The following is a 26,107-nucleotide window of genomic DNA, read 5'->3' on the forward strand; positions in this document are numbered from 1 at the left end:
TGACACATCCTGATGTGCTTTCGTAACAATACAGATGGTGCAGTCTAAATTGAAATAAAAATAGTGTGCTTCCATATTTTTGACTAAACATCCTAACAAATTCTGTGATGAAAAACTTAGGAAATAATTGATCTGTATGCCCCACAGACCATAAGGGTCCTACAGATCAATCACTGAAATGAGAGTTGGTTGATTGACTGGACTGGTCCAGCTTTTATCATACGGCACAAATTGTGCAACTCCTATTGGACAGGTATGCAGGATGGAACAATGACAATATTATAAAAAATAACAGACTGCTACTCAGCATATAGCGAAGGCATTTAGTCACACGCATGCACAACAAAACGACTACTAAACACATAAGCTTCTGGTCTGAAGGCCTTCTTCCGAAATAGAAACACACACACACACACACACACACACACACACACACACACACACATTCATGCAAACGCATGTCTGGTCTGGCTCCGGCAGCCAGACAGTGGTCATGCATGTGTGAGCTATGTTTGTGTGAATGTGTGTGTCTATTTCAGAAGAAGGCGTTCTGGCTGAAAGCTTACGTATTTAGTAGTCTTTTTGTTGTGCTTCTCTGTGACTCAACATATCCACTATATAGTGAGTAGCAATCTATCCTTATCATAATACTATCAATCTTAAAATTCAATTTTTAGGTAACTTTTTTGTTATATATTCAGAAATTCTTTTACAGAATGTTAAGAGTGCTTGTGATGGAGGACTGGAATTTATAGTAGGAAAAGGCAGAGAAAGAAAAATAGTAGGTGAATATGGACAGGGGGAAAGAAAAGAAAGAGGAAGCAACCTGGTAGAGTTTTGCACAGAGCATAATTTAATCATCCCTAACACATGGTTCAAGAATCATAAAAGCAAGTCGTACACATGGAAGAGACCTGGAGATGCCAGAAAGTTTCAGATTGAATCTGTGATGGTTGTACAGAGATTTAGGAACCATATATTAATTTGTAACGCATTTCTGGGGGCAGATGGTGACTCTGACCACAATTCCATGGTTATGAACTGTAGATTAAAACTGAAGAAATTGGAAAAAGGTAAGAACTTAAGGAGGTGGGACATGGATAAGTTGAAACAACTGGAGGTGTTGAGAGTTTCACAGGAAGCATTAGGTAACGACTGACTAGAACAAGGGAAAGGAATATAGCAGAAGACAAATCGGTAACTTTGACAGATGAAATAGTGGAGGCAGCAGAGGATCAAATAGGTAAAAGGACAAGGCCTAGTAGGAATCCATACATAACACAAGAGATACTGAATTTAACTGATGTAAGGAGAAAATTCAAATGTCTAAACAATTAGATTGACAGGAAGTGCAAAATGGCTACACAGGAACGGCTAGATGGCAAATTTAAGGCTTTACAAGCATATTTCACTAGGCAAAAGATGGATACTGCCTACAGAAGCAGCTGTATGAATATCAAGAGCGCAGATGGAAAACCAGTCCTAAGCAAAGAAGAGAAAGCTGAAAGAGTATATAAAGGGTCTTTACAAGGGAGATGAACTTCAACGTAATATTATAGAAAGGGATGCAGACATAGATGAAGATGGAGAGGTACGATACTATGAGAAGAATCTGACAAAGCTCTGAAAGATCTAAGTTGAAACAATGCCCCAGGAGTATATAACTTTCCATCAGAACTACTGATAGCCTTGGGAGAGACAGCCATGAGAAAACTCTTCTATCTGGCATGCCAGATGTACAAGACAGGCGAAATACCCTCAGGCTTAAAGAAGAATGTGGTAATTCCAACTCCAAAGAAAGCAGTAGCTGATAGATGTGAAAATGACTGAACTATCAGTTTAATAAGTCATGGTTGCAAGATACTAACATGAATTACTTACAGAAGAATGGAAAAACTGGTAGAAACCAACCTTAGGGGAAGAACAGTTTGGATTTCTGAAAACTGTAGAAACACGCGAGGCAATGCTGACCCTATGACTCATCTTAGAAGATAGTTTAAGGAAAGGCAAACCTACATTTTTAGCATTTATAGACTTAGAGAAAGCTTTTAACAATGTTGGCCAGAATAGCCTATTTTAAATTCTGAAGTTAGCAGGTGTCAAATACAGTGAGCGAAATGACTTGTACAGAAACCAGACAGCAGTAATTAACGAGTTGAGGGGCATGAAAGGGAAGTAGTGGTTGAGAATGGAATGAGACAGGATTGTAGCCTACCCCTAACATTATTGAAACCATCCACTGAACAAGCAGTAAAGGAAACCAAAGAAAAATTTTAGTAGGAATTAAAATTGAGGTAGAAGAAATAAAAATTTTGAGGTTTGCTGATGAGATTTTAATTCTGTCAGAGGCAGAAAAGGACTTGGAAGAGCAGCTGAAGAGAATGGACAGTGTTTTGAAAAGAGGATATAAGAAAGCAAAATAAGAACAATGGAACATAGACAAATTAAATCATGTGATGCTAAGGGAATCAGATTTCTAAACAAGACATCTGCAGGAGAAGATGAGTTTTGCTATTTGGGCAGCAAAATAACTGATGATGCCCGAAGTAGAGGATACAAAATTTCGACTGGCAATGACACAAAAAGCACTTCCGATAAAAAGAAATTTGCTAACACAGAATACAGATTTAGGAATCAGGAAGTCTTTTCTGAAGGTATCTGTCTGGAGTGTAGCCATGTATGGAAGTGAAACACAGATGATATACAGTTTAAAAAAAAAAGAAAATAGCTTTGAAATGTAGTGCTTCAGAAGAATACTGAAGGTTAGATAGGTCGATCATGTAACTAACAAGGAAGTACTGAATAGAATTTGGGGAGACAGGATATTTTGGGCACAACTTGACCAAAAGAAGGGATTGGTTGATAGGACACATTCTGAGACATCAAGGGGCTACCATTTTAGTATTTGAGGGAAGTGTGAGGGGTAAAAACTGTAGAGGGAGACCAAGAGATGCCTACAGTAATCAGATTCAGGATATAGGTTGCAGTAATTATTTAAAGATGAAGAGGCTTGCACAGGATAGACTAGCATGGAGAGATGCATCACACCACTCTCTTAATTGAAGACCACAACAACAACAACAACAACAACAACAACAACACACAGTGCTTCATTAGAAATGCCTTTAGTTTAATCTTAAATATTGGATATGTAGTAAGTGTAGTATTACACCAATGTCAAATATGATCCTCTGAGAGGCTGTTGTCCTGTGATATTTTTGATGTATATCTGACTTCCGTCTGGTACAATAGTTCTGTAACTTGTTGTTCTGTAGTAGTTTGCCTGTTTTCACGAGGGAGTCTCTAGTGAACGAGATATCTTTGTAGATGAACAAACTTGGAACATTCAGAAAACAAAGTTCAGTAAAATAAGGTTTACAGGACTCCATCTTTTTAAGGCTACAAATTATTCTTAGAGCTCTTTTTTGCATTCTAAAAACTTTTAGATTCTGAATTGAGCGTCTCAAGAAACTGATCTCATAGCAAAGCAGTGATTGGAACTGCGTATTGTATACCACAGCATGCGAATGAGCCTTTCCTACATAATTTATTTATATGTGTAGTCCAATCTAAATCTTGCTGAACTCACGGACCCAAAAATTTTGTGACACGTACATCTTCTAGGGGATCATTTTGTAATCATGCTTGAATAGCTGGAGTACATAAATGAAATTTTTTTCAGTAACTGAAACATTTTCACTATAATTATTTTATAGAGGTGGTTTGTACAGCTTTAATGAATGTTAAGAACTGCATTATGCAATACCACATTACGTGCTGCCACAAAAATACGTCTATGAAATATGTCTATGAAGTTAAATTAGGCATAATGTTACATATTTACACCTAATATCAATGGTGGAACAATGTACATCTGATAATGACAACAATGGAGAGAAAGATAGATGCTACTTACTACAAAGAGGACATGTTAAGTTGAAGACAGACACAGCTAAAAGACACTTACACAAAGCTTTTGGCCACAGCGTTCATAAGCACAATAGAAACAGAGAAACACACTCCATTCATACACACAACCACACACCTCACACATACGTGACCACTAACTCCGGCAGCTGAGGCCATCTGATAACTGTTGTTCCACATCTAATGACTATTATTCCAACGACGCAAATGCATAGCTGAAATGGTTTTTAGATCTGATGATGGTCTTAACTCTACACTGAACTCAATTGTCTATAATAAAATATACCATTACAGTGTGTACTGCATAATGCAGTTCTTTATTTTCACTATACTATAGAATTTCTAAACATGGCTGAAAATGTGGTAAAACCAAGCAGGTGTTTCAGCACAGTTTTTCGTGTAGCTGCTCAGGACTCAAAGGGATAAACGAGTTGCCATTCTTAAGGATGCAGTTCATCTGTGTAATGAGTATGGACAGAAAAAAGTCTGCCAAATCCACAACAAGTCTGCAGTAAATCGTGGATTTCTTTAAAGAAATCAATTTGTCAATTTTTGTACATGGAGAGGGATGGAAAAAATGCAAGTGTGTTCTCAAAACAGTGTTAACAATCTACCAAGGAACTTGTCACTGTTTATGGATTCCTGTCAATTAAAGAAGTTCCTTTTATTGAACTGTTATCATTCTGCACCAATTTTAGCCAATGAAATCATTATTCTAGTGTTGCATTCTGCCAAGTTTCCACTGCAGTCATAAATTACAGTCATTTACATCTTTAAAAACAAGTAACTTCCCTTTTTCATTGTATTTACTCATATCTTACTAAACACTGCACAAAAATTCAGCATACAATTTTATTAACTGTGCTCTTGATGAGTTCCTTGTATGCTAAGTCAGAGATTTACCCTTGAACATAATGAGGCAGAAAAACTTGAGAACAGATTTCTTGCTCAGCAGGGTACTGGCAGATATTGGTACACATGGAAGTCAAGAGTGGAACGAAGGCAGTGAAAAGTTGATGTTCCAACAGTTTGTGCATTAAATCCCCCAGTTTTCCCTTTGAACCCATTCAGAAAGATGCCCTACCTATTTTTCTTTTTCAAAATAAACACTCTTATGAGTTAATTTCCCATCCAGTCGGTCCACAAAACTTGAGACATTGTTCACCAAATACTGTTTAACCTACGGCAAGGTAATTAATATGGTAAATCCCAAAAGCTACATGTCAAAACATTTGATTTGTTTGTTTATTATGTGAAATAGTGGTCTCAAGATTTACTGACAGTACCAAAATGATCCTGAAAATTGGTTCATTTCTCTTGAAAATGCTCCAGACTCTACTGAAAAATTTTGTTTATGCATTTGCTTACGGACAGAAATCGACAAATGTGGCAACTGTCTTGCAAAAAACTTGCCAATAGTTAATTCTTTTTGAAAAATGTTATTAATGTTTTTCTTCTACTCTAACTATCATGTTAGTTAGTTAAAACATGTTTAATACCCACATATTATGAACTTTCTCAGTATTTTCTGTAGCAGTTGCAGTTTTGGAACATCTCACAAATGGAGCAACAAGAAAAGTACAAGATGCCTAAATTCAGCTTCCTACTTCCTAACCGTTCAAACTATGAACTTTTCGCCATACACACATTTCAACCACTACATTACCATTCGATACTCACTGACTGTGTGATAAAAAATACAATGCCTGACAAGAAATGTGGAGCACTACACAGTCGGATGTTAACTGAACTTTATACACATACAGACCATCAGTGGGTATGTAAATAATTAGAGTTTCATTTCTCTGTAGAAGGTAGAACAGCCCTCAGAGTGCATTAGTGTAGTTCAATTATACAATGTACATTTCACAGGCAATACTGACTTCATTTGAAACTTACGGGCTGACAGGTGTGGCCAATGTATAAAACTTTCTCCTAATGTTTCACCTTTGACTGTAGCAGACATCTTCAGAGGTAAAGCACCAAACTGCAACCAGAACTCGAGGGAGCGGTGTAGAGGACACCACAGCCCATCACAACATCAGCTACAAGATTATCCCTGGTAATGCCAACATTCTCGATTGAAAATAATTGATCGTAGTTCTTACAGTGCAATATTGACATCCACATTTTATCTAACTGAACACCTTCCTCTTTTCTGTTAATCTTATTACATTGTTTATAAATCTCAATAGTCTCTTTATACATGCACATATAATAATGTGATGATTTCAGTATGACAGTTGTCTCATTGTACTTTATTTCATAACCACCCTCTTGGTAAACAAGTTCTGCTACAGCTGATTAATCTTTATGCCCCAGATGATGTTCAACCAGACGGGTGTTAACACCTCTTTTGTGGTACCAGCCCACAGGTACAAGGAATCTGATATATACCCTATGTAGCCAAAGGATGTTGTGTATCTTTTGCCAATCTTAAACATTCTTTCATCTTCCCAATGGGTCTGAAGATAGTTTCCATACCATACTTACTCAACACTTTCCCAATGCAATCTATAGCCTAAGTAATGAACGGAAGGAACACTTTCCCCTTGGGTGGCCATTGTTCCTCAGTGATCCTGACTCCCTCGCTATGGCAATGTGATTGATCTATCTCATTGTTAGAATAACCATTCTTCTTGAATGTCAGCTGTAGATGTTCAACCTCATTTTTTTTTAAAAAAATAAGTCAGTTCACAAATTTTTTATACCCTGTCTATCACAGTTTTAATCACATCTCTTTTATGTCTGGGGTGCTGGTTGGGATCACAATGAAGGTAACGGTCAGTATACATGGCTTTTTATATACCCCCTGACCCAATGTCTTGTTCCTCTCATTTGATAAGTCACATTCAAAAAATTCAGTTGGCTGTTACTCTCCATCTTATAGTAAATTATATTTTCAGACTGGTACTGTTGAGATGTATGAGGAAGGCATCCAGTTCCTCTGCACAACGTGTCCATGATATGAAAATACCATCAACATAGTGATAACACCTGTCTGTTCTTTTATTGGCAGTCTGGAATGCCCGTTGCTTAAAGGTCTCCATAAACAGATCAGCCATAGCTAGAATAGGAGGACTGCCCAAAGCCTCCCCACCAATCTGTTCACAAAAATCATTTTTGTATTGAAAACAGATTGTGATGAGGCAGTGTGTGAATAACTCCACCGGAAAAATTTCCAGTATGGGTAAGATAGCTTCATTCACAAGAATTGTGGCATATAACGATACAACATCAAAACTAACGCAGATATCACCTGGCCCCACATGCATTTCTTTTAATTTGTCAATGAAATAATATGAATTTTTAATATGACTGTCAGTTGTAGTTGTGGATGGCAAATGCTACAGCACTTGTAGTAGGCCTCAAAGAAATCTGTGGTTTGTGCATCTTGGGTAATCCATAGAGCCTAGACCGGTATGCTTCCATTTTGTAGAACAGCTTGTTATCGGTTTAAATATTCTGTTTCCATCGTAATTACATCAACAGACTGCTGTGGAACTTGACAGATCCATGCCTCACTATTTGCTATAGTACTTTTAGAAGTGTCACAGCAAAAATTTTTTTCCTTTGGCTAAGTAGAAATTTTGCTGTTATGCCTCGTGTAAGTTTTTTAAAGAATTGTACCTTGCTTAAAAAATTATGGAGGTTGAGGATCCATTCAATGAGAAAATAATTGCCTCTAAAAGTATCCGAGAAAATAATTGCCTCTAAAAGTATCCACGGAGGATGCTGTAGCAAATATTGAGGCAGGGTTCTGTCAGCTTTCACAGCAGTGTGCTGATGTAATTAGGATGGAAACAGCTAGAATTTTACACATATGTAAACCACCTAATAGTAAATTGCCGCAAGCACTAAGGAAGGCTAAAATAATATTGGTGCAGTTAAAAACATTATTGTTCTTACTGCAGACAAGGATAATGCCACGGTCCCGACGAGGATGGAAGACTATCATAAAAAGGTCAATAATATTTTGGATCCCACCAATTACAAAAACCTCCGGAAGGATCCAACTAAAAAGATTTTAAAAATCACCAATCAGTTGGTGAATATGTCTTCATTCTCCTCTGACAATAAGAAGCTACTCTGCAAAACAGAAGCATACCCGCCTAGGCTCTATGGATTACCTATGGTGCACAAACCACAGGTTCCTTTGATGTTTGCATTTAATTATTTATGTTTTTATATACCTGCTGGAACACCATCTGGCATATATGTAATATTTATGTAATAAAAGGGGAAATATTATAAAATGTCAATGTTGGTTTGTTCAAAATCATTAATCTCCAAAAGTTCTTGAAGGATTGCTTTTAATTTTTGACATACCATTGAATTCTACTAAAGGTGTATTTCTAGGTGCCTAATTCTTTAACATGTGTATATTATTAATATACATAATATAGAAATATAGATATAATATACAATGGGAAAACATTATTACAAAAAATCTGAAATGTACCTTTCTGATTTACTTCAAATTTTTACATGTTACAAGAAATGGTTGGCAAACAAGAAAGTTGTATTTATGTCTTGTTGGTTTTAGATTAAACTACGGGTACAGAATCTGAATTTGCAATAACAATAAACAAGGCTCTAGGTCGGGGGGGGGGGGGGGGGGGGGGGGGGCGCAAGATGGGACAGATGGGTGAGAGGAAATGGACATATAAAATGGGAAGGAGGAGATGGACAGAGAAAGGGGGAGGAAGTGATGGACTGTGAGAAGGGAGGCACGAGGAGACAGGGACAAATACTGACTGTTACCTTCATTGGGATTCTAACCACCACCCCAGGCAAAACAGAGGTGTGATTAAAACCATGGTAAACAAGGCATGTAAAATTTGGGAACCAACCTATTTAAACAATGAGGATGAACATCTACAGTCGACATTCAAGAAGAATGGTTATTCTAACAAAGAGATGGACTGATCACTTTGCCATAAAGAGGGAATCAGGATCACTGAGGAAAATTGGGTGCCCAAGGGTAAGTTTTTTCATTTTGTTCACTAGTAAGATTACAGAAGGCACTGGGAAAGTGTTGAGTCAGTATGGTGTGGAAACTATCTCCACACTGACTCAGAAGATGAAAGAATGTTTATGATTGGCAAAAGATACACAGCATCCTTTGCCTACATAGGGTGTACATCAAATTCCTTGTAGCTGCACCACAAAAAGAAGTGTTAACAACTGCCTCGTTGAACAAAAGAGGAATTATGCCTGGGATACATGGATAAGTCAACTGTAGTGGAACATGTTTACCAAGAAAGTGATCATGAAATAAAATTCAATGAGGTGACCATCATATCGAAATCGTTGCATTATCATGCATGCATGCATATGCATGTATAGAGAGACTACAGGGATTTCAAAATACAACATACATAAAAAGAGGAAGATGTTCAATTAGATAAAATTTGAATGTCGACATTACAATGTAAAAATAACGATTGATTACTTTCAATCAAGAATATTGGCATTACCAGAGACAATGTCACAGCCAATGTCATGTGACGGATGTGGTGCCCTCTATACTGCATTTATACACTCAGTGCTCCCTCGAGTTCTGGTTGCACTATGTTCGTGTCATCCTGCACTCAATGTAAAAAGTATCGGCATCTGATGATCCTGAACTGAGTGGCTCACAGCTGTTGTTAAATACTGGTTCAAACTCTGCATGAATGGATGACCACAATTTTTTCCTGCTCTTCATTATAACAGCCTTCTTCACTTTATCTCAAGCTTCTGCTGTTTGGAAAACATCATCATTTAAGTTGATTGCTTTCAACACCTTCAAAATAGCCTCAGCTGAGTAATTTTCTTGTTCATTCAACAAGCAGGCAAGAACTGCATGTTGATAATGGTATTTAACTGAGCCCAAAATTCCCTGGTCCATGGTGAGAATGAAGACTGTCACATTGCGTGGAAGAATGATAATTGTATACCATATAAGGATAGGCTTCAGTGGAAGCCTTTTTTTTTTTTTTGGAACCACCGAGAGAATATTTCTCTGTACATCCATACCTCCTTCTGAGTAAAAATTGCGCTAGTAATGTATTTCTGTTACTGTGTCGAAAACAAATTGTATGTTGAGATATCCCAATCAACAAGAGTGGTAATTTATGCCTCCCATTTGCATAACAACATGCCATTAATGTTATACAGTTTCTATTGTTTGTACCCATTGACCTTCCTTCTTGTACTTGGCAGCTAATGTTTTTAAAGGAATCATCCTACAAAAGAAGCTAGTTTCATCAGCACTGTACAAGGTAACAGCAGTTAAATATTCTTCCACTATTATCTTCAGTATCATCTTGACAAATTCTTCAGCATCTTTTTTTGTTAGTTGAATGATTTTCCTAAATGACTGTCAGCTGCCACACACCATGTCAGTTTTTTTTCTAGTTTTATACCCAATCACTGATTGCTGCACACACATAACCACCTCCAAGCTGTTTGTTACATGCAACTGCTTTTTCTTTTATTATCTGGACACTGATTGTAATTGCATTACTGTGTTATCGTATGAACCATCTATTAACAGCTGCATCCAGTTTTTCATTCTCACTCTTCTGCATAATTTTCTGTTTCCCAGCACTCTCTCCATTTGGGTGTCAAATAACATCATCTTTCTTTTGATATCATACATAGTTGCTTGTCCAACATAGAATTCAGTAGCAGTGGTTTTCTGCAAAGAACCTCAGTTAAATTTACCTAAAACTCCGAGTTCTGCTTGAGGTCTAGTGTAATGCATTTCCTTTCAGAAGCCATGATGCTGAAGTGTAAAGAAGCAACAATTTCAAATATGTATAGCAGCGTGTAACATCACAATTAACTACCAACATTGTTGTGCACGAAGCTGTATGTGTGGGCTGGATAACTCAGACTACCGAGGGCTGAATTTGTGAGAGCTCAGTGTATTTCTTATCAACACAGAAATCTCATGAAAGTTGAAAACTTTTTAAGAATAAAACATAAAATGATGTAGACATAAATGGGACAGGGGGATTATCTAAACTACCAATACTAGTCCCTACCCATTCAATATCCTACCAAACATAAATCTCTGCAAAGTTAACAAATGCTGTAAACATTCTTTAAATTGAAGCTTACCTTTCAGATTCTTCCCACCGTGACATTCTCTCTTTTACTCTGTCGTCTTTGCTCCTGTCATCGGCATCTCGTGGTGGCCTATCGCGCTCCCACCGCATATCCCGATCACGCTTTGCGTAATCTGCGGGCATAAGTAATAGTACTCCTACAGCTATGTGATGTAAAATTTGATTATAATTTAATGTATCACTTTTATTTTACATAGAGAATAAAAGGAATAGAAACGATTTTGAGAAAAACTGATGCACATAAAAAGCATGTATGAGCACAAAAAAAAACACATAACAAATAAACAAGAAAAGAAAGTAATCCAAATTAGAAATATGAAAATTATAAATTTAGTTAATGTACAAGGCCGGAAGGCTTTCTCAACAGCAACTGAAATAGGAGCAACCAGCTGCAAGACATCCATACATTCAAGAACAGAGAACTGGTGAAAATTAGCCTTACTCAATTCTACAAAAATGCGACAGCACAGAGCAATAATCTTGCAAGTTTTGGTGCACAATGTATTACAAATTGCAGATGCATCCCCCTAGTATAACAAAACCGCATCATCCTGGCATGTACATCAACAATCTACCTTTATCCCCTACATAAGATATTCCTGCTCTGCTACGACAAATTCCTACAGCCCATCACCTACATTGAGACTCATGTTTAAGATTTGAAATCTGTATCTCATATTTGTGTTTTATCATGATTCTCTGAGTACTCTTGCATTGGAACATAGTAAGTATTCCTTCTTGATGTAATAATTTACCAACAGCCGTATGTATTGTAGAAATTTATTTTATTTTATGAACTTCTATGTGCTACCAGTTTCGGCATTACATTGATGCCATAAATAAATTTCTATAATACATATGGCTGTTGGTAAATTATTGCATCAAGAAGTTCATGCCAGCCGTCGTCCCACGATCCATAATGGATCAAGGAAGATTAGTAAGTATTCTGTCAAATAAATCACAACACTTGAAACATTCTTTACTTGCTGAACAAGAGAGGCTCCCTGTCTCAGGATTTAATACTGTTTCTTATTTGAGGAAAAGAATTACTGACATCATTTGTCACTGCTATCCCACTACTATTCTGCAGCCCAACTAGCTTACCTTAATGTTAATATTAACGGAATAAGGGAGATAAGGGTTTACTGTCCCGTCCATGACGAGATTATTAGAGGAGCACAAAGCTCAGATTGGAGGACAGATAGTGAATTTAAATAAGCCCCACCTTCTCAAAGGAATTATCCCAGCATGTACTTAGATTTATAGAAAAATATTTGCTGAAGAGGTTAAATTAGACACAGGTCCTGATAACACATACACCTACTAGATTTTGGAAGATAGGTGACAGGCCCATTCAACCCTTTTGATAATGTAGGTAGTGTTAAACATCACCTAGACCTGTGCAAAAGAGTGGAATGGAGTTGCCACCCTTGTTCCATAACTCAAGCAGTGTGTGGGATATTACCACTATGGATACAAATCAAACTGCAGAAATAGGAATTGTACACCCTTACCTCTTGGGATGCATATATGTGCTGAATTTTGCAGAACCACAATGCGGTTAGTCTTTCACACAAATATTTCTACACCTTTCATCTGACAGACCAGCAATCACTCATCCGTTATACTGCAATTCAAATCGAGCTAGGTGACTTTGTTTTGGTCACAGAACTGCAAAGCAATCCCATTACAGACACAGACATCAAACTACTTATCATTGTTTTCATGAATTATGCAACTAGCCCTCTATTTCCAAGACAGACCAGCACACATCTGACATTCAATGCTATCTCATTAATTTAAAGCTAATCAAGCTCAAGCTGCGAGTGATAGACAATGCTATAGAGAAATTCATAGCAGATGTAAAGACGAAACTTGCTGTTATTCCCACAATTGCTGTTTATAATGCTGATCAGTCAGGTTTCGTGAAAGAACTGCATGCACACCGCACTTTATCATTTCGATGTGAAAAAAAGATGGAGTCGGTTGCCCAATCAAAGAATGAAATGACACATTCATATAAAATAGTGCCAGAGACAAGTATGAGTGGTTTACTGTTTCCGCAGCTGTACATATGTCTTCAAGAACCCAAGGCAATTTAGAGACAAAAATAAAAAAAATGGAGTGTTTAGTTGTAAAAAATCTTGTAATCGACATATCAAAATCTGGAAAAATGGGAAAGAATAATTTTCAACATTTCATTCTTACCAGCTGCAGAAACTAACTCATTGCTTTTGTTGGATTCATGGTCTGGACATAATGATACCTCTGTATGTGTGGAGGACGATGAAAAATCTGTAGATGTAATGTGGATTCCACCTGGAATTACTAGTGAATTCAACCTCTCAATAAAGAATTTTTTCAACAGTGGAATTCATTTTTCAGGAAATTATCAGACAACGTAATTTCCTATACCTCTCTCTCATTTCAGGTTTATCAGCAGAACAGTATTCTTAAGCTCCAGTCATTTGTGCATTACCAGTTTTCTTCGCCACACATTACGAATTTGATCAGATAATCCTGGTATGCAGTGTAATATGCAGGACAATGGCCAGGACCATTTCTGACTTCATCCCAGTTCTGTCTACATACAACTAGTGGTTATTGGGAAGTGCCTGACTGCATCTTTTGTCCGGTGTGCCTGGTGCAAGAAAAAAGTTTGTTTTTGTCATTCAATGGACACTTCACATTTTTGTGATGACCACAGGGAATAAACAAAGAACTGTTTCACTGGTAGTCAAATGTACAACATTCAAACATTACCATAAGGAATGGCCTACAGGAGGTGTTATAAAATTTAGTATTGCATGACACATTTCATTTCAACAAATTACAAGTCCTCAATAATGGAAGTTGTCTACGACATCAAACACTGCCATGATTTTACTTTCTCTGCTAGCCACTTTTATCAGAATTGCATATGCATGAATTGAACTGTTGATATGAAGTTATTAAAAAATTGTATAGTTTTCACTGGAGCAAACCAGCTAACAAGCATGAGCAAAAGAGAATTCTGTCTGGTGTGACTGGTAGGGCTCTTGCAGGTCTTTCAGCTGGATGCCACTGCAGTCTCCCCAAGTTACCTAATTGGAAAATGGAGACCTACAGTTTAACATGGAATCTGAACCACCCAAAAACTAACACAGCGTTCATAGGCAATGTTCACTACCTCATGTTCTCTTCCACTCCCTCTAGTATAAACAATTCTACCCATATGCAAGCAAATGGTAGTGAATTTTCGGCAAATACTCATTCACACGTGTTTGCTTCCATTTGCTCCATTGTAACCCAGGCTTTAGGTACTTAAAATTGGTGTCTGTGAACTCTAGATAATTCCACTATGCAGCGCTGCATGAGTGACTCGCCGAGTTACACACTAGGCTGGCAGGGATGTACAAATGGCAGTTATAAGCTGTTCTTCGTGTGGCAAAAATGTGTAAATTCCAACATTTTTACAAAACACTTGCAGTGCCTCTTAGCAGCTACAATTTTGGCAGTGCATTTCTTTCGTTGTCTTCTTCGTGTACAAAAATTTCGGGATAGGTTTTGAAATGTCTTATTGGACCATTCCCTTATAAGCCCACAGATTTTTCTCTGATAAGCATGTTGTTTCTGTTTCAAGAGTATTAGGATGATGATGATGATGTTGTTGATGATGATGATTCACTCATCACTTCATAGGTGCCTACAGTAGATAGCATCACCACCAAATATTTTGAAGAATGGAAGAGAGAGGTGAAGAAGAAGAAGAAGAAGAAGAAGAAGAAGAACCAGTTGTGCCAAGCAGCAGAGAAGGAAGGTATTAACTTTTGAGGCAGTGAGGTGGTGATAATGTGTTTGATGCATTGTATAATGTGGAGTGACATGTGCAGTTAGAAAGAAAAAAGATTAATTATTTCAGATTTCTTTTTAAACAGGCAAAATTTAAATCATTTTACATTCATATTTTGAACAATGCAAAAAAAAAAAAAAAAAAAAAAGGTAATTTACTCATATTCACTTGTTGTGTTTCCAATGCTTTCTTGTATTTTACACTTTTATGGGTTAGTCCACAGAAAAGGGGATGTTACTACATACATGTTCTATACTTATCAATACTCGGAAACCTAATCTTCAAAGACAATTTTTTTTTTTTAATTTTGAGAACTGCATCACACTGCCGTGTGAAATTTGTGTTTAGGGACAAACCTTAAAATCCTGTCAAGTACAAATAGACTCAGAGAAAGCCAACCTGTAAGACTCCCTCAAAAGACATACTAACTGATTGACAATATAAGGGAAAGGACAGATTGCTACCTACCGTGAAGATGACACATAGAGTTGCAGACAGGCACAATGAAAAGACTGTAACAGTCTTTTTGTAGGGCCTGTCAGTCATCTTTATGATGAGTAGCAATCTATCCTTTTCCTTATATTTTTAATATTCCAACACAATTCCCATTCTTTGACCACTAATATTAACAAACATTAAGAGCTTCTTAAAAGTATAGTTTTCCTGCTCAGTACAAACAAAAATGTTTACAGGAACACAAATATTTTTAGATGTGCTTAATTTTAGTTCACTTGGGTGAATTTGGTTGTGCCGCTTTCCTCAGGAGCAAAGGGTAAGTACAGTGGCCACTATGGGGTTCAGAAGATTTGAGATTGGAATGTTTTATTGTTTGATTTCTAGTACTGACAATGCAAAGGTGCAAGTAAATCGTGCCAATCATCAATGGTACACATTTTAAACTGAAGAACAAGGATTCATGAATGCACATTACAGAGACTGTCATCTTCAAAAGCAATACATATTTGTTGCAAGGAGTACAAAATTAAATTAAGGCTGTTGTACTACACCACGATGAGCAGAAGAAAATTGGCATTCAAAACATTTAACATAAATTTTCGATTGTCTCTCATACTGCATAACACATTTAAATACAAGTACAATTAATGTTATTGATCATCCACTCATCCACTCACATGGACAAGACAACAACATTTTCTCAGACAATTGCAACGACACAACTTTGAGATCATAGAGGGTGGCAGCAATCTGAAGCAGATAATAGTCAATAAAAAGTGTTCCGAATGTTGCTGATATTTAAAGATCACTACTGGGAAGCTGGCAGCCAACTAACTGCACTCTGCCTACAATAAGTACATTTGGCGTTCATAACATATTTATATACGTAGGTTATCAATTAATAATAAGATCGGTAGATATGTGGCCTGAGATGATATCACACAATGACTGTATTTTCAAAAACTGCTCTAATTTCTAAGTACAAACAAATACATTTTATTCCCTAAATTTTTTAAAAAAAAAGTTAACAGTAGAAAAGATAAACCACAAGTGAGTTCTACACTTAATAGTCCCTTGCCATTTGCACTGCTAGACACACGTGTGTGGGACGCAAAAGTTTCTAATTTGTTAAAAGCCATAAGCAATGTGAACAAAGTACGAACAGCAAAACTAGGATGTGAGGCTGTCGATGCCATCGGTATCTCATCCATGCTCAGGCATAAAACTCAAAGTATTAAAACTCTATTGATATACAAAACATAACATTGTACATCTATAGCACAAAATACTCGCAAAAAAATATGTGAACAGACTTACCATCCCTGTCGCGGTCCCGGTCTCTGCCACGGTCCCTCTCTCTGTCCCGGTCTCGATCCCTGTCCCGGTCCCTCTCCCTCTCCCAGTCCCTGTCCCTGTCTCTATCCCTCTCTCTGTCCCTGTCTCTATCCCTCTCCCTGTCCCTGTCTCTGTCCCTATCCCGCTCGCGGTCCCGGTCCCTGTCGCGCTCTCTGTCCCTGTCACGCTCTCTGTCGCGGCTTAGCCTGTCCCTCTCCCTCTCACGTTCCCTGTCCCTGTCTCTCTCCCTGTCCCTGTCCCTGTCTCTGTCTCTCTCCCTGTCACGTTCCCGGTCTCTGCTCTCGCGGTCCCGGTCAGAGCCATGCCATTCCCTCTCTCTGCTCCCAAAAAATCTGCTCTCTTCTTCCGTTCTGCCTGCAAGAAACCTATTATCCTGGTCACCTCGGCTGCTGGGAAACCTACCATCCTGGTCGCCTCGACTGCTAGGAAACCTATTATCCTGGTCACCTCGACCGCTGGGAAACCTAATATCCTGGTCACCTCGACTGCCGGGAAACCTACTGTCCTGGTCGCCTCGGTTGCCAGGAAACCTGGAGTCCTGGTCACCACGGCTGCCAGGAAACCTGTTGTCCTGATCACCTCGACCGCTGGGAAACCAATTATCTTTTTCAGTTCGGCCACTTGGGAACAGATTGGCCTGATCACCTACGCCACTAGGAAATCTGTTATCACGATCAGTTCTGTTACCAAAGAACCTGTTATCCTGGTCAGCTCTGTTGGCACGGAATGTCGGTTCGTCACTGCGTCGCCAGCCATCTGAGTAAAGAACACAGTTTTGTAAATGTAATCTAACACAACATGTGTAATTTAACTTACAATGAACATAATCAATTATTGACAATACAATGTAAATGGATACATAAAAATCTGCTCACCAAGTGGTGGCAGCAGAACACACACACAAAAGGGTTTAACTTTCACAAGATTTTGGAGCCAGTGGCTACTCCTTCTGGCAGAAGAGTTGAAGGGGAAAGGAAAGGGGTGAAGGAAAATGACTGGAGAGGTTTAGGGACAGGGGTATAGTTCAGGAAAGTCACCCAGGGGACTCCAACAATCAGTCTTTCCTTCTAATCCTGTCTGGTAAGTCTCCCCTGACCTGGGGTTCTGGGTGACTTTCCTGGACTGTACCCCTTTCCCTAAAACTCTCCAGTCCTTTTCCTTCATCCCTCTTCCTTCCCCTTCAACTCTCCTGCTAGAAGAAGGAGCCACTGGCTCTGAAAATTTGTAAAAGTTAAACCCTTTGTGTGTGTTCCCTCCTGCCAGTACTTGATAAGTAGTTTTTTTATACATGCATTTACATTATATTTAACTTACTTAGAATGATGAAATAACAAAGTCTACTAAAGTAATTCTGAACTGAATGCGCTAGTATCACTCACAATACATATAATTGTCAGTACCGACTCAAAAATTTACAGTGTACCCAGAATTATATCTATTTGGTCAATAACAGTACATTGAAGGTCAATTTGAACACCACACAGCGTATTATTAGCAATGGCCCTATTGGAAGTGATCAGTCCTTACCTTCCTCTGACCATTAAATGGATTGACAAAGTCAATTATGGACATCTAACATAATTTTCAGTGCCAATAATGATAAAATTTAGCATTTTTCCAAGTATACAAAAAGTTCCAGTGGTGTAACTCCCTTTAACTACCAAACAACATTCTACACCAAACCACAGGCTGCATGACTATTTATACACTGACCATTTATCCATCAAATCCTATTTCACACTTCACAGAGATCAATGCTGAAAGCTACATTTCAATACTGAAAAATACAAACCTCTTTTGTTAGAGACGTTTTGAAACTACATTAACCAGACTGTTACGAGACCTTTTAAAAAAAAAAAGTCCATTTTTCTCTGTGCAACTAGTATGTCGGTGTAAAATTCAGGATGGATTAATGGCAATATTGTGAAAAGGACAGACACAACAAAAAGACATCCAGAACAAGGAGCCACTGGCTCCGAAAGATTGTAAAATTTAAACCCTTTTGTGTGTGCCTCCTGCTGCCACCGCTTGGTGAGCAGATGGCGCGTGCTTGTGCAGTCCCCCCCCCCCCCCCCCCCCGACACAAACACACACACACACACACACACACACACAGCCACTTTCTCTGGCCCTGTGGTCAGACAGCATATGGCTAAATGAGACTGATAGGAGTAGCACATTGTGGGTGGTGGGGCAGGAAGAGGGAGCGATAGTAGAGTATGGGTGAGGGGTGGTGTAGTGCTGCTGGTGAGAGCATGGAGGAATGTGGTGGGGACAGGGTAGGGCTGCTAGGTGCTGTGGGCGGGAGCTGGAAGGGGTGAAAGGTGTGGAAAAGGAGATGCAGAGGAGGGACAAATATTGGTGTGTGTGTGTGTGTGTGTGTGTGTGTGTGTGTGTGTGTGTGTGTGTGCGCGCGCGCGCACAGGGAAGGAAGGGTGGGGACAGGACAGGGACTAGTGAAGTTTAAGGCCAGGATGGGGAGGGGTATTATAGGGAAATAGGATAATAGAATATACTGCACAGAGTCCCCATCTCCACTATCCAGAAAACCTGGTGTTAGTAGGAAGGCTCTAGAGGGCGCAGACTGTGAAGCCACCACTGAAGTGAAACAAATTGCATTCAACGACTACTTCACAGCCTGTGCCATTTGGATTCTTCCTAACAACACCAGGTATTCTAAAATGCACAGGTCGGATCATGCAATATATCCTATACATTCCCACAATTCCCCTTGCCTCAACCTTCACTAGTCCCTGTCCTTCGCCCCCACCTACCCCCTTTTTCCCTGCTCCCACGCCAGCACTACACGGCCTTATGTTTGACCAACACACCCACTAGTCTTTTTTCCCTCCTCTAATTCCCTCCTCCAACCCCCTACCCCAGCACCTAGCACCCTTGCCCTGTCCCCATCACATACCTGCATGCTCCCACATGCAGCACTACACCTTCCCCCATGCCTACCCTACTACCCCTCCCACTTCCTGTCCCACAACCCATTATGTATAGCCATCTTCCTGTTGTGCTTGTCTGCAACTCAATGCCCCCTCTATATGGTGAGTAGCAATAATACTTTTCACAGAACAGCATGTCAACGTTGTTGTGGTCTTCAGTCCGAGGACTGGTTTGATGCAGCTCACCACAGCAGTCCATCTTGTGCAGGCTTTATTTCTACATAACTATTCCAGTTTAAATCCACTTGAATGTGCTTACTGTAGTCAAATCTCAGTCTTCCTCTACGATGTTTACTCCACACTCTCCCGCAATACTTCCCTCCATTACTGAACTGACGATTCCTTAATTTAAAAAAAAAAATTTATTATGGCTTTAGGACGCAAAACGGATATGGTCATAAGTGCCCTTTCTGAGGCTTGGTGAAAGGTAAAAAACCAAAATTTAAGTCGGCAGCAACGGGAGTGAAGCTCAAGGAGGAGTGAAACTAAGAATGAAGGAAATCTTAGAAAATTGCTATTGAAGAGTGGTTGTTTTCCCTGAAAAGATATTCAAATGACTGATGTCATCTCACTAACACTGATAAACTCAAAGACGCGGTCGGCTGAGCACGCGTCATCCGCTAAAAGGGAAGATATATCAGGCGACAGCTGTAAATGGGCGGATAGCAGATTAAAATGGGGGCAATGAAGTAAAAAGCGTCTCACCATCCACAACTGAGAGTAGTGCTGACAAAGCGGGATAGGATCGCCACTTCAAAGATGTCGACAGCTAAAAAGACAGTGCCCTATCTGGAGTCTACTTAAAATTACCTCCTCCTGACGAGGCCGGGAGGAACAGGTCCAAGCACAGGGAAGAGGTTTTATGTCCTGTAATTAATTAAAAAGAGCAACATGACAAAATAATACACTCTGTAGATCGGCAAAGGGAACTGTACGAACAGCAGGCCAAAGAAAACAGACAGCAGCCTTTGCCACTATATCGGCTGCCTCGATTCCGCAGATACCAACACGCCCTGGGATCCAGAAGAATGCCACAGAATGTTGAGCATGTGAGGGCAGTCCTGAATAACGTGGAACAGAGGGTGGACGGGATAAAGAGCTCGGAGGTTGAGAAGGGAGCTGAGTGAAACCAACCATATAACATACAGTATCCGCTAATGGCAATGGATGTTTGGACAGCCTGGAGAACCGCGTAAAGCTCCGCAGTAAAAAACCGAACACTGGTCGGGAAGCCGAAATTTAAAAGGGGTGTCACCAACAATATAGGCACTCCCGAGACCAAAGGTGGTCTTGGAGCCATCATTGTAAATAAAAGTGGCACCCTCAATTCATTTGCGCGCATAGAGCAGAAAATGCCCGACGATAAACTACAGGGGAGGCACTATCCTTGGGAAGCTGACAAAGGTCACGGAGAAGGCAAGTCCAGGTGCGAAGCCAAGGTGGCGCCATACCCCCATTTGTCAAGAAAGTTTAAGGAAATTGGAAGCAGTTCACTGAAGTGGACTCCTGTTGGTAGTAGAGCAGAAGGGCGGCCTGCATACCCTAAATCCAGTGAGGTGTCGAAAAAAAGGGCATGGGTCAGGTAAGCACGCATGGAAGACAGATGACTAGCATAACGACTGAGGAGGACAGCTCACTGATTGGACTGTGGAGGTTCAGCAGTCTCAGAATAAAGGCCCTCCAAAGGGCTGGCGTAGAAAGCTCCAGACGCTAAATCCACGGTGGTGGACAGAGTCTAAATGCCCAACAATAGATGGTCATGCAGAGGAGTAAACTATGCTTCCATAGTCCAATTTCGAGTGCACTAAGGCAAGATATAGGTGGAGGAGGACCACTCTGTCTGCTCCCCAGGAGGTACCAGTCAGAACATGGACACTGCTGAGGGATCACAGACAGCGAGCCGAAGAATATGAAATGTGGGAAGACCAGCACAGTTTTCTGTCAAACGTAAGTCCCACAAATTTGGCAACATCAACAAACAGAAGGGTATCAAGGCCTAGATGTAGAGGAGGAGGGTAAAATTCCACAAAAATTTACACAGGCGGTCTTACTGGGAAAAAATCGGAAGCCGATTTGGAGAAGATCGAGACTGCCTTGAAGACACTGTTCAAGAAGGCTGGTCCATTAGAGTTGTAGTAGATTGCAAAATTGTCGACAAAGAGGGAGCCCGAGATATCAGGAAGGAGACAATCCATAACTAGATTTATGGCAATGGCAAACAATACAACACTTAGCACGGAGCCCTGGGGCACCCCGTTTAGTGTTCACCTGCACCTTAAATGTGTGCTCTGTCATAAATTCATGGATGAAATGGGGTAGCTGACCTTGAAAGCCTGAAGAGAACAGTGTGCAGAGGGTGCCTGTCTGCCACCAGGTATTGCATGCCCTCTCCAGATCAAAAAATGTTGCTACTGTTTGGAGTTTCCTGGGAAAGTTGTTCATGTTATAAGTGGAGAGAGCAACAAGATGGTCAATTACAGAATAATGATGATGGGAAACGTGAAGAGCATGTTTACACTCACATATTGCATCACGGCGCACCTCATTTCCCCAAGGAACATGGGGGCACCGGGGCAAAGGGGAGGTATGGAGTATTGAATGTTCTGCGGCTGTAAGAATAACTTCCATAACATGAGTGACCTGATCGTCGATGCTGAAACCGATGGTCATTAAATGTTGCTAGAGAGGAGAAAAGTGTCCAATCGGCTTGGGAAAATTTCCAGCATCTTGGGCGCATAGATGGCAGTTGTGGCTGTAATCGAAGGACACATGGAAAATGTTCACTCGAGTGGGTATCAGCAAGAGCAAACCCTTTACAGTGCTGAGCTGTGCACTGAACATTTCATGGGTTACCTGGCTGAAAACATAATCCGTCAAGCACTTCAACTGCTCCATAGGAAAGTCAGTTACATGCAAAAATGCTCCAACTCACTTCACTTCACTCACTTTTAATAATTATACCTTTTGCCACCGTTGTTGCATAACTTGTAATCTTTGAAAGAAGTAAAATAAACATGAAAAACTAACCTTGAAACTTGATCTTTTTTGTCTGTGTTCCCTTTAAGATATATCAAACACGTATGTGGAAGTAAAATTTTAAATAGTGGAATAAATGGTTGATCTTTTGGGACTGATATTTTTCTATGTGGTTGGTCCTTAGTGTTAAAGTTTTGAATGAGAGTCTGATGCTCTGTAATTTAAGAAATTCATCGCATATCCTCACACGTAACATAGTTCATCTTGCATAAATAGAAATTTACTTTGAAATTAATGCTTCTCAAACCACCATTTGCAATATTTTCCTGCGGCCTGTTACAAATGTAAACAGTTGTGACGTCATTCCCATTTCACACATTTTGCTGTTGGCAGATGCTTGTGTGTGCAGTGTGTTTTTTCTTTTCAACTAAAGTTTTATTTTGGTGTTATTATCTCATGTATGTTTAACTGCTGCAGTATTATTCTGCAGTAGCAGGCTTAAAAAACTTCTTTGTTAGAGTATCAGTTCATCCAAGGCAAAATTAAAAAACTGAAAACTAAAAACAATAAAAATGCCCAGAATTTTGAAAAATTCCTAGGGTTTTCCTGAATTTCTCCTGGATGATGAAATTCCCAAACTTTTCCCAGATTTCCTCGTTGTCCTAGGAGATATACATCCCGTGTACATCGACTTTGTAAGTACATTCTTCAACAGAGTACGAAAGATGTCCACACTTTGATTAAGAGCTTTAAATTACCAACAGTACACCCAAATTTGAACCAAAAGGTTATATTTGTGTAAGAATGCATTCTTGCCCCCACTTACTTTCCAACTCTTTAGCCAAGTGTACACTATGTGGATTACATGTGACTACAAAACTGTGTGCCAGACATGGACTCCAACCTCATCATCCACTCACCTGGAGGAGCAGCAGTGACAGGAGCAGGACCAGGTGTAGGAGCAGAGCCAGCTCTTCTCGAGCCGTGGCCATAGTCAAATGTCTGCACCGGCTCAGAAAACTGGGTAGGCTTCGTACCCGCAGCATCTGCAGATAGGAAAAAAGCTCCGCCTTAATATTACTCTTTGATATGTACAATTTCATTTCCACTAGATAATCTATCAACTGCTTTGGGAAGATACTGTCTTATATTCCACACTTTTGTGTTTTTGGGCAGACTTCTTATCAATTTCATACCAGCATAACTGAAGTCCTCGAAAAAGGACTGCCAGACATGAGAGAGTGGGGGATATGCCTATCAGCTATTTCTTCTTACATGTGCACAGATGCATTTTGTATACAATGAACATACACAGTGAGAATCTAACTTTGTGTGCAGCGTTATTCCTTGCACACTAACAGCACAAAAATGTATCAGAGTTTCACATTAGAATGCTCGAGGGTTGGTGGGTTTGATTCTGCATCTAGGTGTGAATCGCCCCTAGACTGCACAATTCTAAACGTTACACAACAGCAGGTCTCATACAAAACGTGCAATTATTCAATATGAACTTTCAAAAATGTTTTTTACCTTCAAATGTTTCTCTGTTTTCTTTCATGCCTTCCCTTACCACTAGAATGGCAGTTTCTGCCATTCCTAAAATAGCAGAAAGCGTACATTTTCATATTTGACTAGAAAAAGTACTTAATATTAATGTATGTTAATTCACAAGGTTTTGCAAGTTATAAAAACAATTATTTAACAAGATAATTACGAGGGTTGAATGAAAAGTAATGCCTCTACCTTCATTAATTGGGTTTGGATGGGAATATTTTAACAAATCAAATGCAGAAATAATCCTTAGAATGTGACCTTTAATTACCAATATTCACTTTTCCACATAATCACCAGCCAATTGGATACTATTTCGGCCAATGATGAACAAGTTTTCTGAAGCCACCACGAAAGAAGACGACACACTGTTTCCGCAACCATAGTCTCACTCTTCTTTCAACATCTTCATCAGAAGCATGATGATGTCCCTGTAGATCGCCTTTCATTATCAGGAACAAAAAATGGCTCTGAGCACTATGGGACTCAACTGCTGTGGTCATAAGTCCCCTAGAACTTAGAACTACTTAAACCTAACTAACCTAAGGACATCACACACATCCATGCCCAAGGCAGGATTTGAACCTGCGACCGTAGTGGTCGTGCGGTTCCAGACTGTAGCGCCTTTAACCGCTCGGCCACTCTGGCCGGCATTATCAGGAACAGACGCAAGTCAGACAGTGCTAAATCTGGACTGTATGGAGGATGCCGTACGGTGTTGAGATTCAGTCTCTGAAGTTCTGCTGTGGTGGCACATGAAGTGTGTGCTTTGGCATTGTCATGCTGCAGGAAAACATTTCCCTTTTCCTTTCACACCCTTGTTAGCCGTCGTTTTAGAGTTCGCAGTGTTGTGATGTAACGCTCTGAATTTGTTGTTGTTCCAAAACATGGATAACACCATCTGCATCCCACAACACTGTGGCCATGATTTTTCCAGCCGAGGGCTGCGTCCTGAATTTCTTTTTTTGGGCGAGTCTTTGTGTTGATATTCCATAGACTGACGTTTCATCTCCGGGTTGTAATGGTGTATCCACGTTTTGTTTCCTACCAAAATTGAATGGAGAAAGGCGTCACCTTCATTCTCGTAAAGCAAGAGGAGTTCCTGGCAAATTTCAAGTCTGTGCACTTTCATTTCAGGAGTCAGCATCCAGGGTACCCATCCTGCACAGATCTTCCGATAGCGAAGCAAAGGAATAATGTGACCCACACATTCTTGTGAAATGCCGATTGTGCTTACAATTTCTCTCCGAGTGATACGACGATCGTTCTATATAAATCTGTCAACATTTTGCTTGTGAAACTCGGTGGATGCTGTCACAGGACGTCCAACTCTTTGTTTGTCAAGCAGGTCAGATGTTCCCACCTCGACATCTTGAATAATATTCGCCCAATGATGCACAGTACTCACATCAATAGGGGTCCCAAGTTGGTCTGGCACACAGATTCAATCTGGCAGGAAGTTTCAAAAACCTGCCTGTCACTGTGTTTCTTTCTTGCTTTAGAAACAGCTCCTTGAGACAAAGAACAACAGACCCTCCGAGTGGTCGCTTCTTTGCATGCATGTCCTCTTTTCCAAAATATGGGAAAGCATTACCTGAACGGATTTATGTCATGATGGTGTAAGTCAATTTTGCTCATTTTGAGAAACTGAACAAGAAACATCAGGAAAGCCTAATATAAGTACGTATAAGGATGTTGAATCTAATAAGGGGCAGTATTAATACTGGAGCATAAATTAAGTGTTGTAATTTTACTCTGAATTAACAATACCTGAGCACAATATGTGTATATTAATATAACTGTATATAAAATATATGAATTTCAGTTTGAATTAACACAAAAATGCATCTCAATAATTTTTGTCCTGTAATGTTTCAGAGGATAAAAAAACACATGGTGAACATGAGGAGCGTGTAGTAACAAGTCTAACATGTCCATTT

At 39.6% G+C, this 26,107-nt stretch overlaps 1 protein-coding gene across 12 annotated transcripts in view; it reads right to left on the minus strand.

The window, feature by feature from the left end:
• LOC126106316 (YLP motif-containing protein 1-like) overlaps positions 1-26,107 on the minus strand; it is a 432,507-nt gene that overhangs the window by 202,543 nt on the left and 203,857 nt on the right. For all 12 annotated transcript variants that reach the window (XR_007523332.1, XR_007523330.1, XR_007523331.1 and 9 more), the window contains 3 exons: positions 23,537-23,662; positions 16,651-17,445; positions 11,038-11,158 (listed from right to left, as the gene is read on the minus strand). Coding sequence is in view for 9 of the 12 variants with exons in the window: in XM_049912551.1 (XP_049768508.1) it covers positions 11,038-11,158; positions 16,651-17,445; positions 23,537-23,662 (1,042 nt within the window). In the remaining 3 variants the exon portion in view is untranslated. The remainder of the gene's footprint in view (positions 1-11,037; positions 11,159-16,650; positions 17,446-23,536; positions 23,663-26,107) is intronic.

Source organism: Schistocerca cancellata, chromosome 10 (assembly GCF_023864275.1).
Source record: "Schistocerca cancellata isolate TAMUIC-IGC-003103 chromosome 10, iqSchCanc2.1, whole genome shotgun sequence".
NCBI classification, from domain to species: Eukaryota; Metazoa; Arthropoda; class Insecta; order Orthoptera; family Acrididae; genus Schistocerca; species Schistocerca cancellata.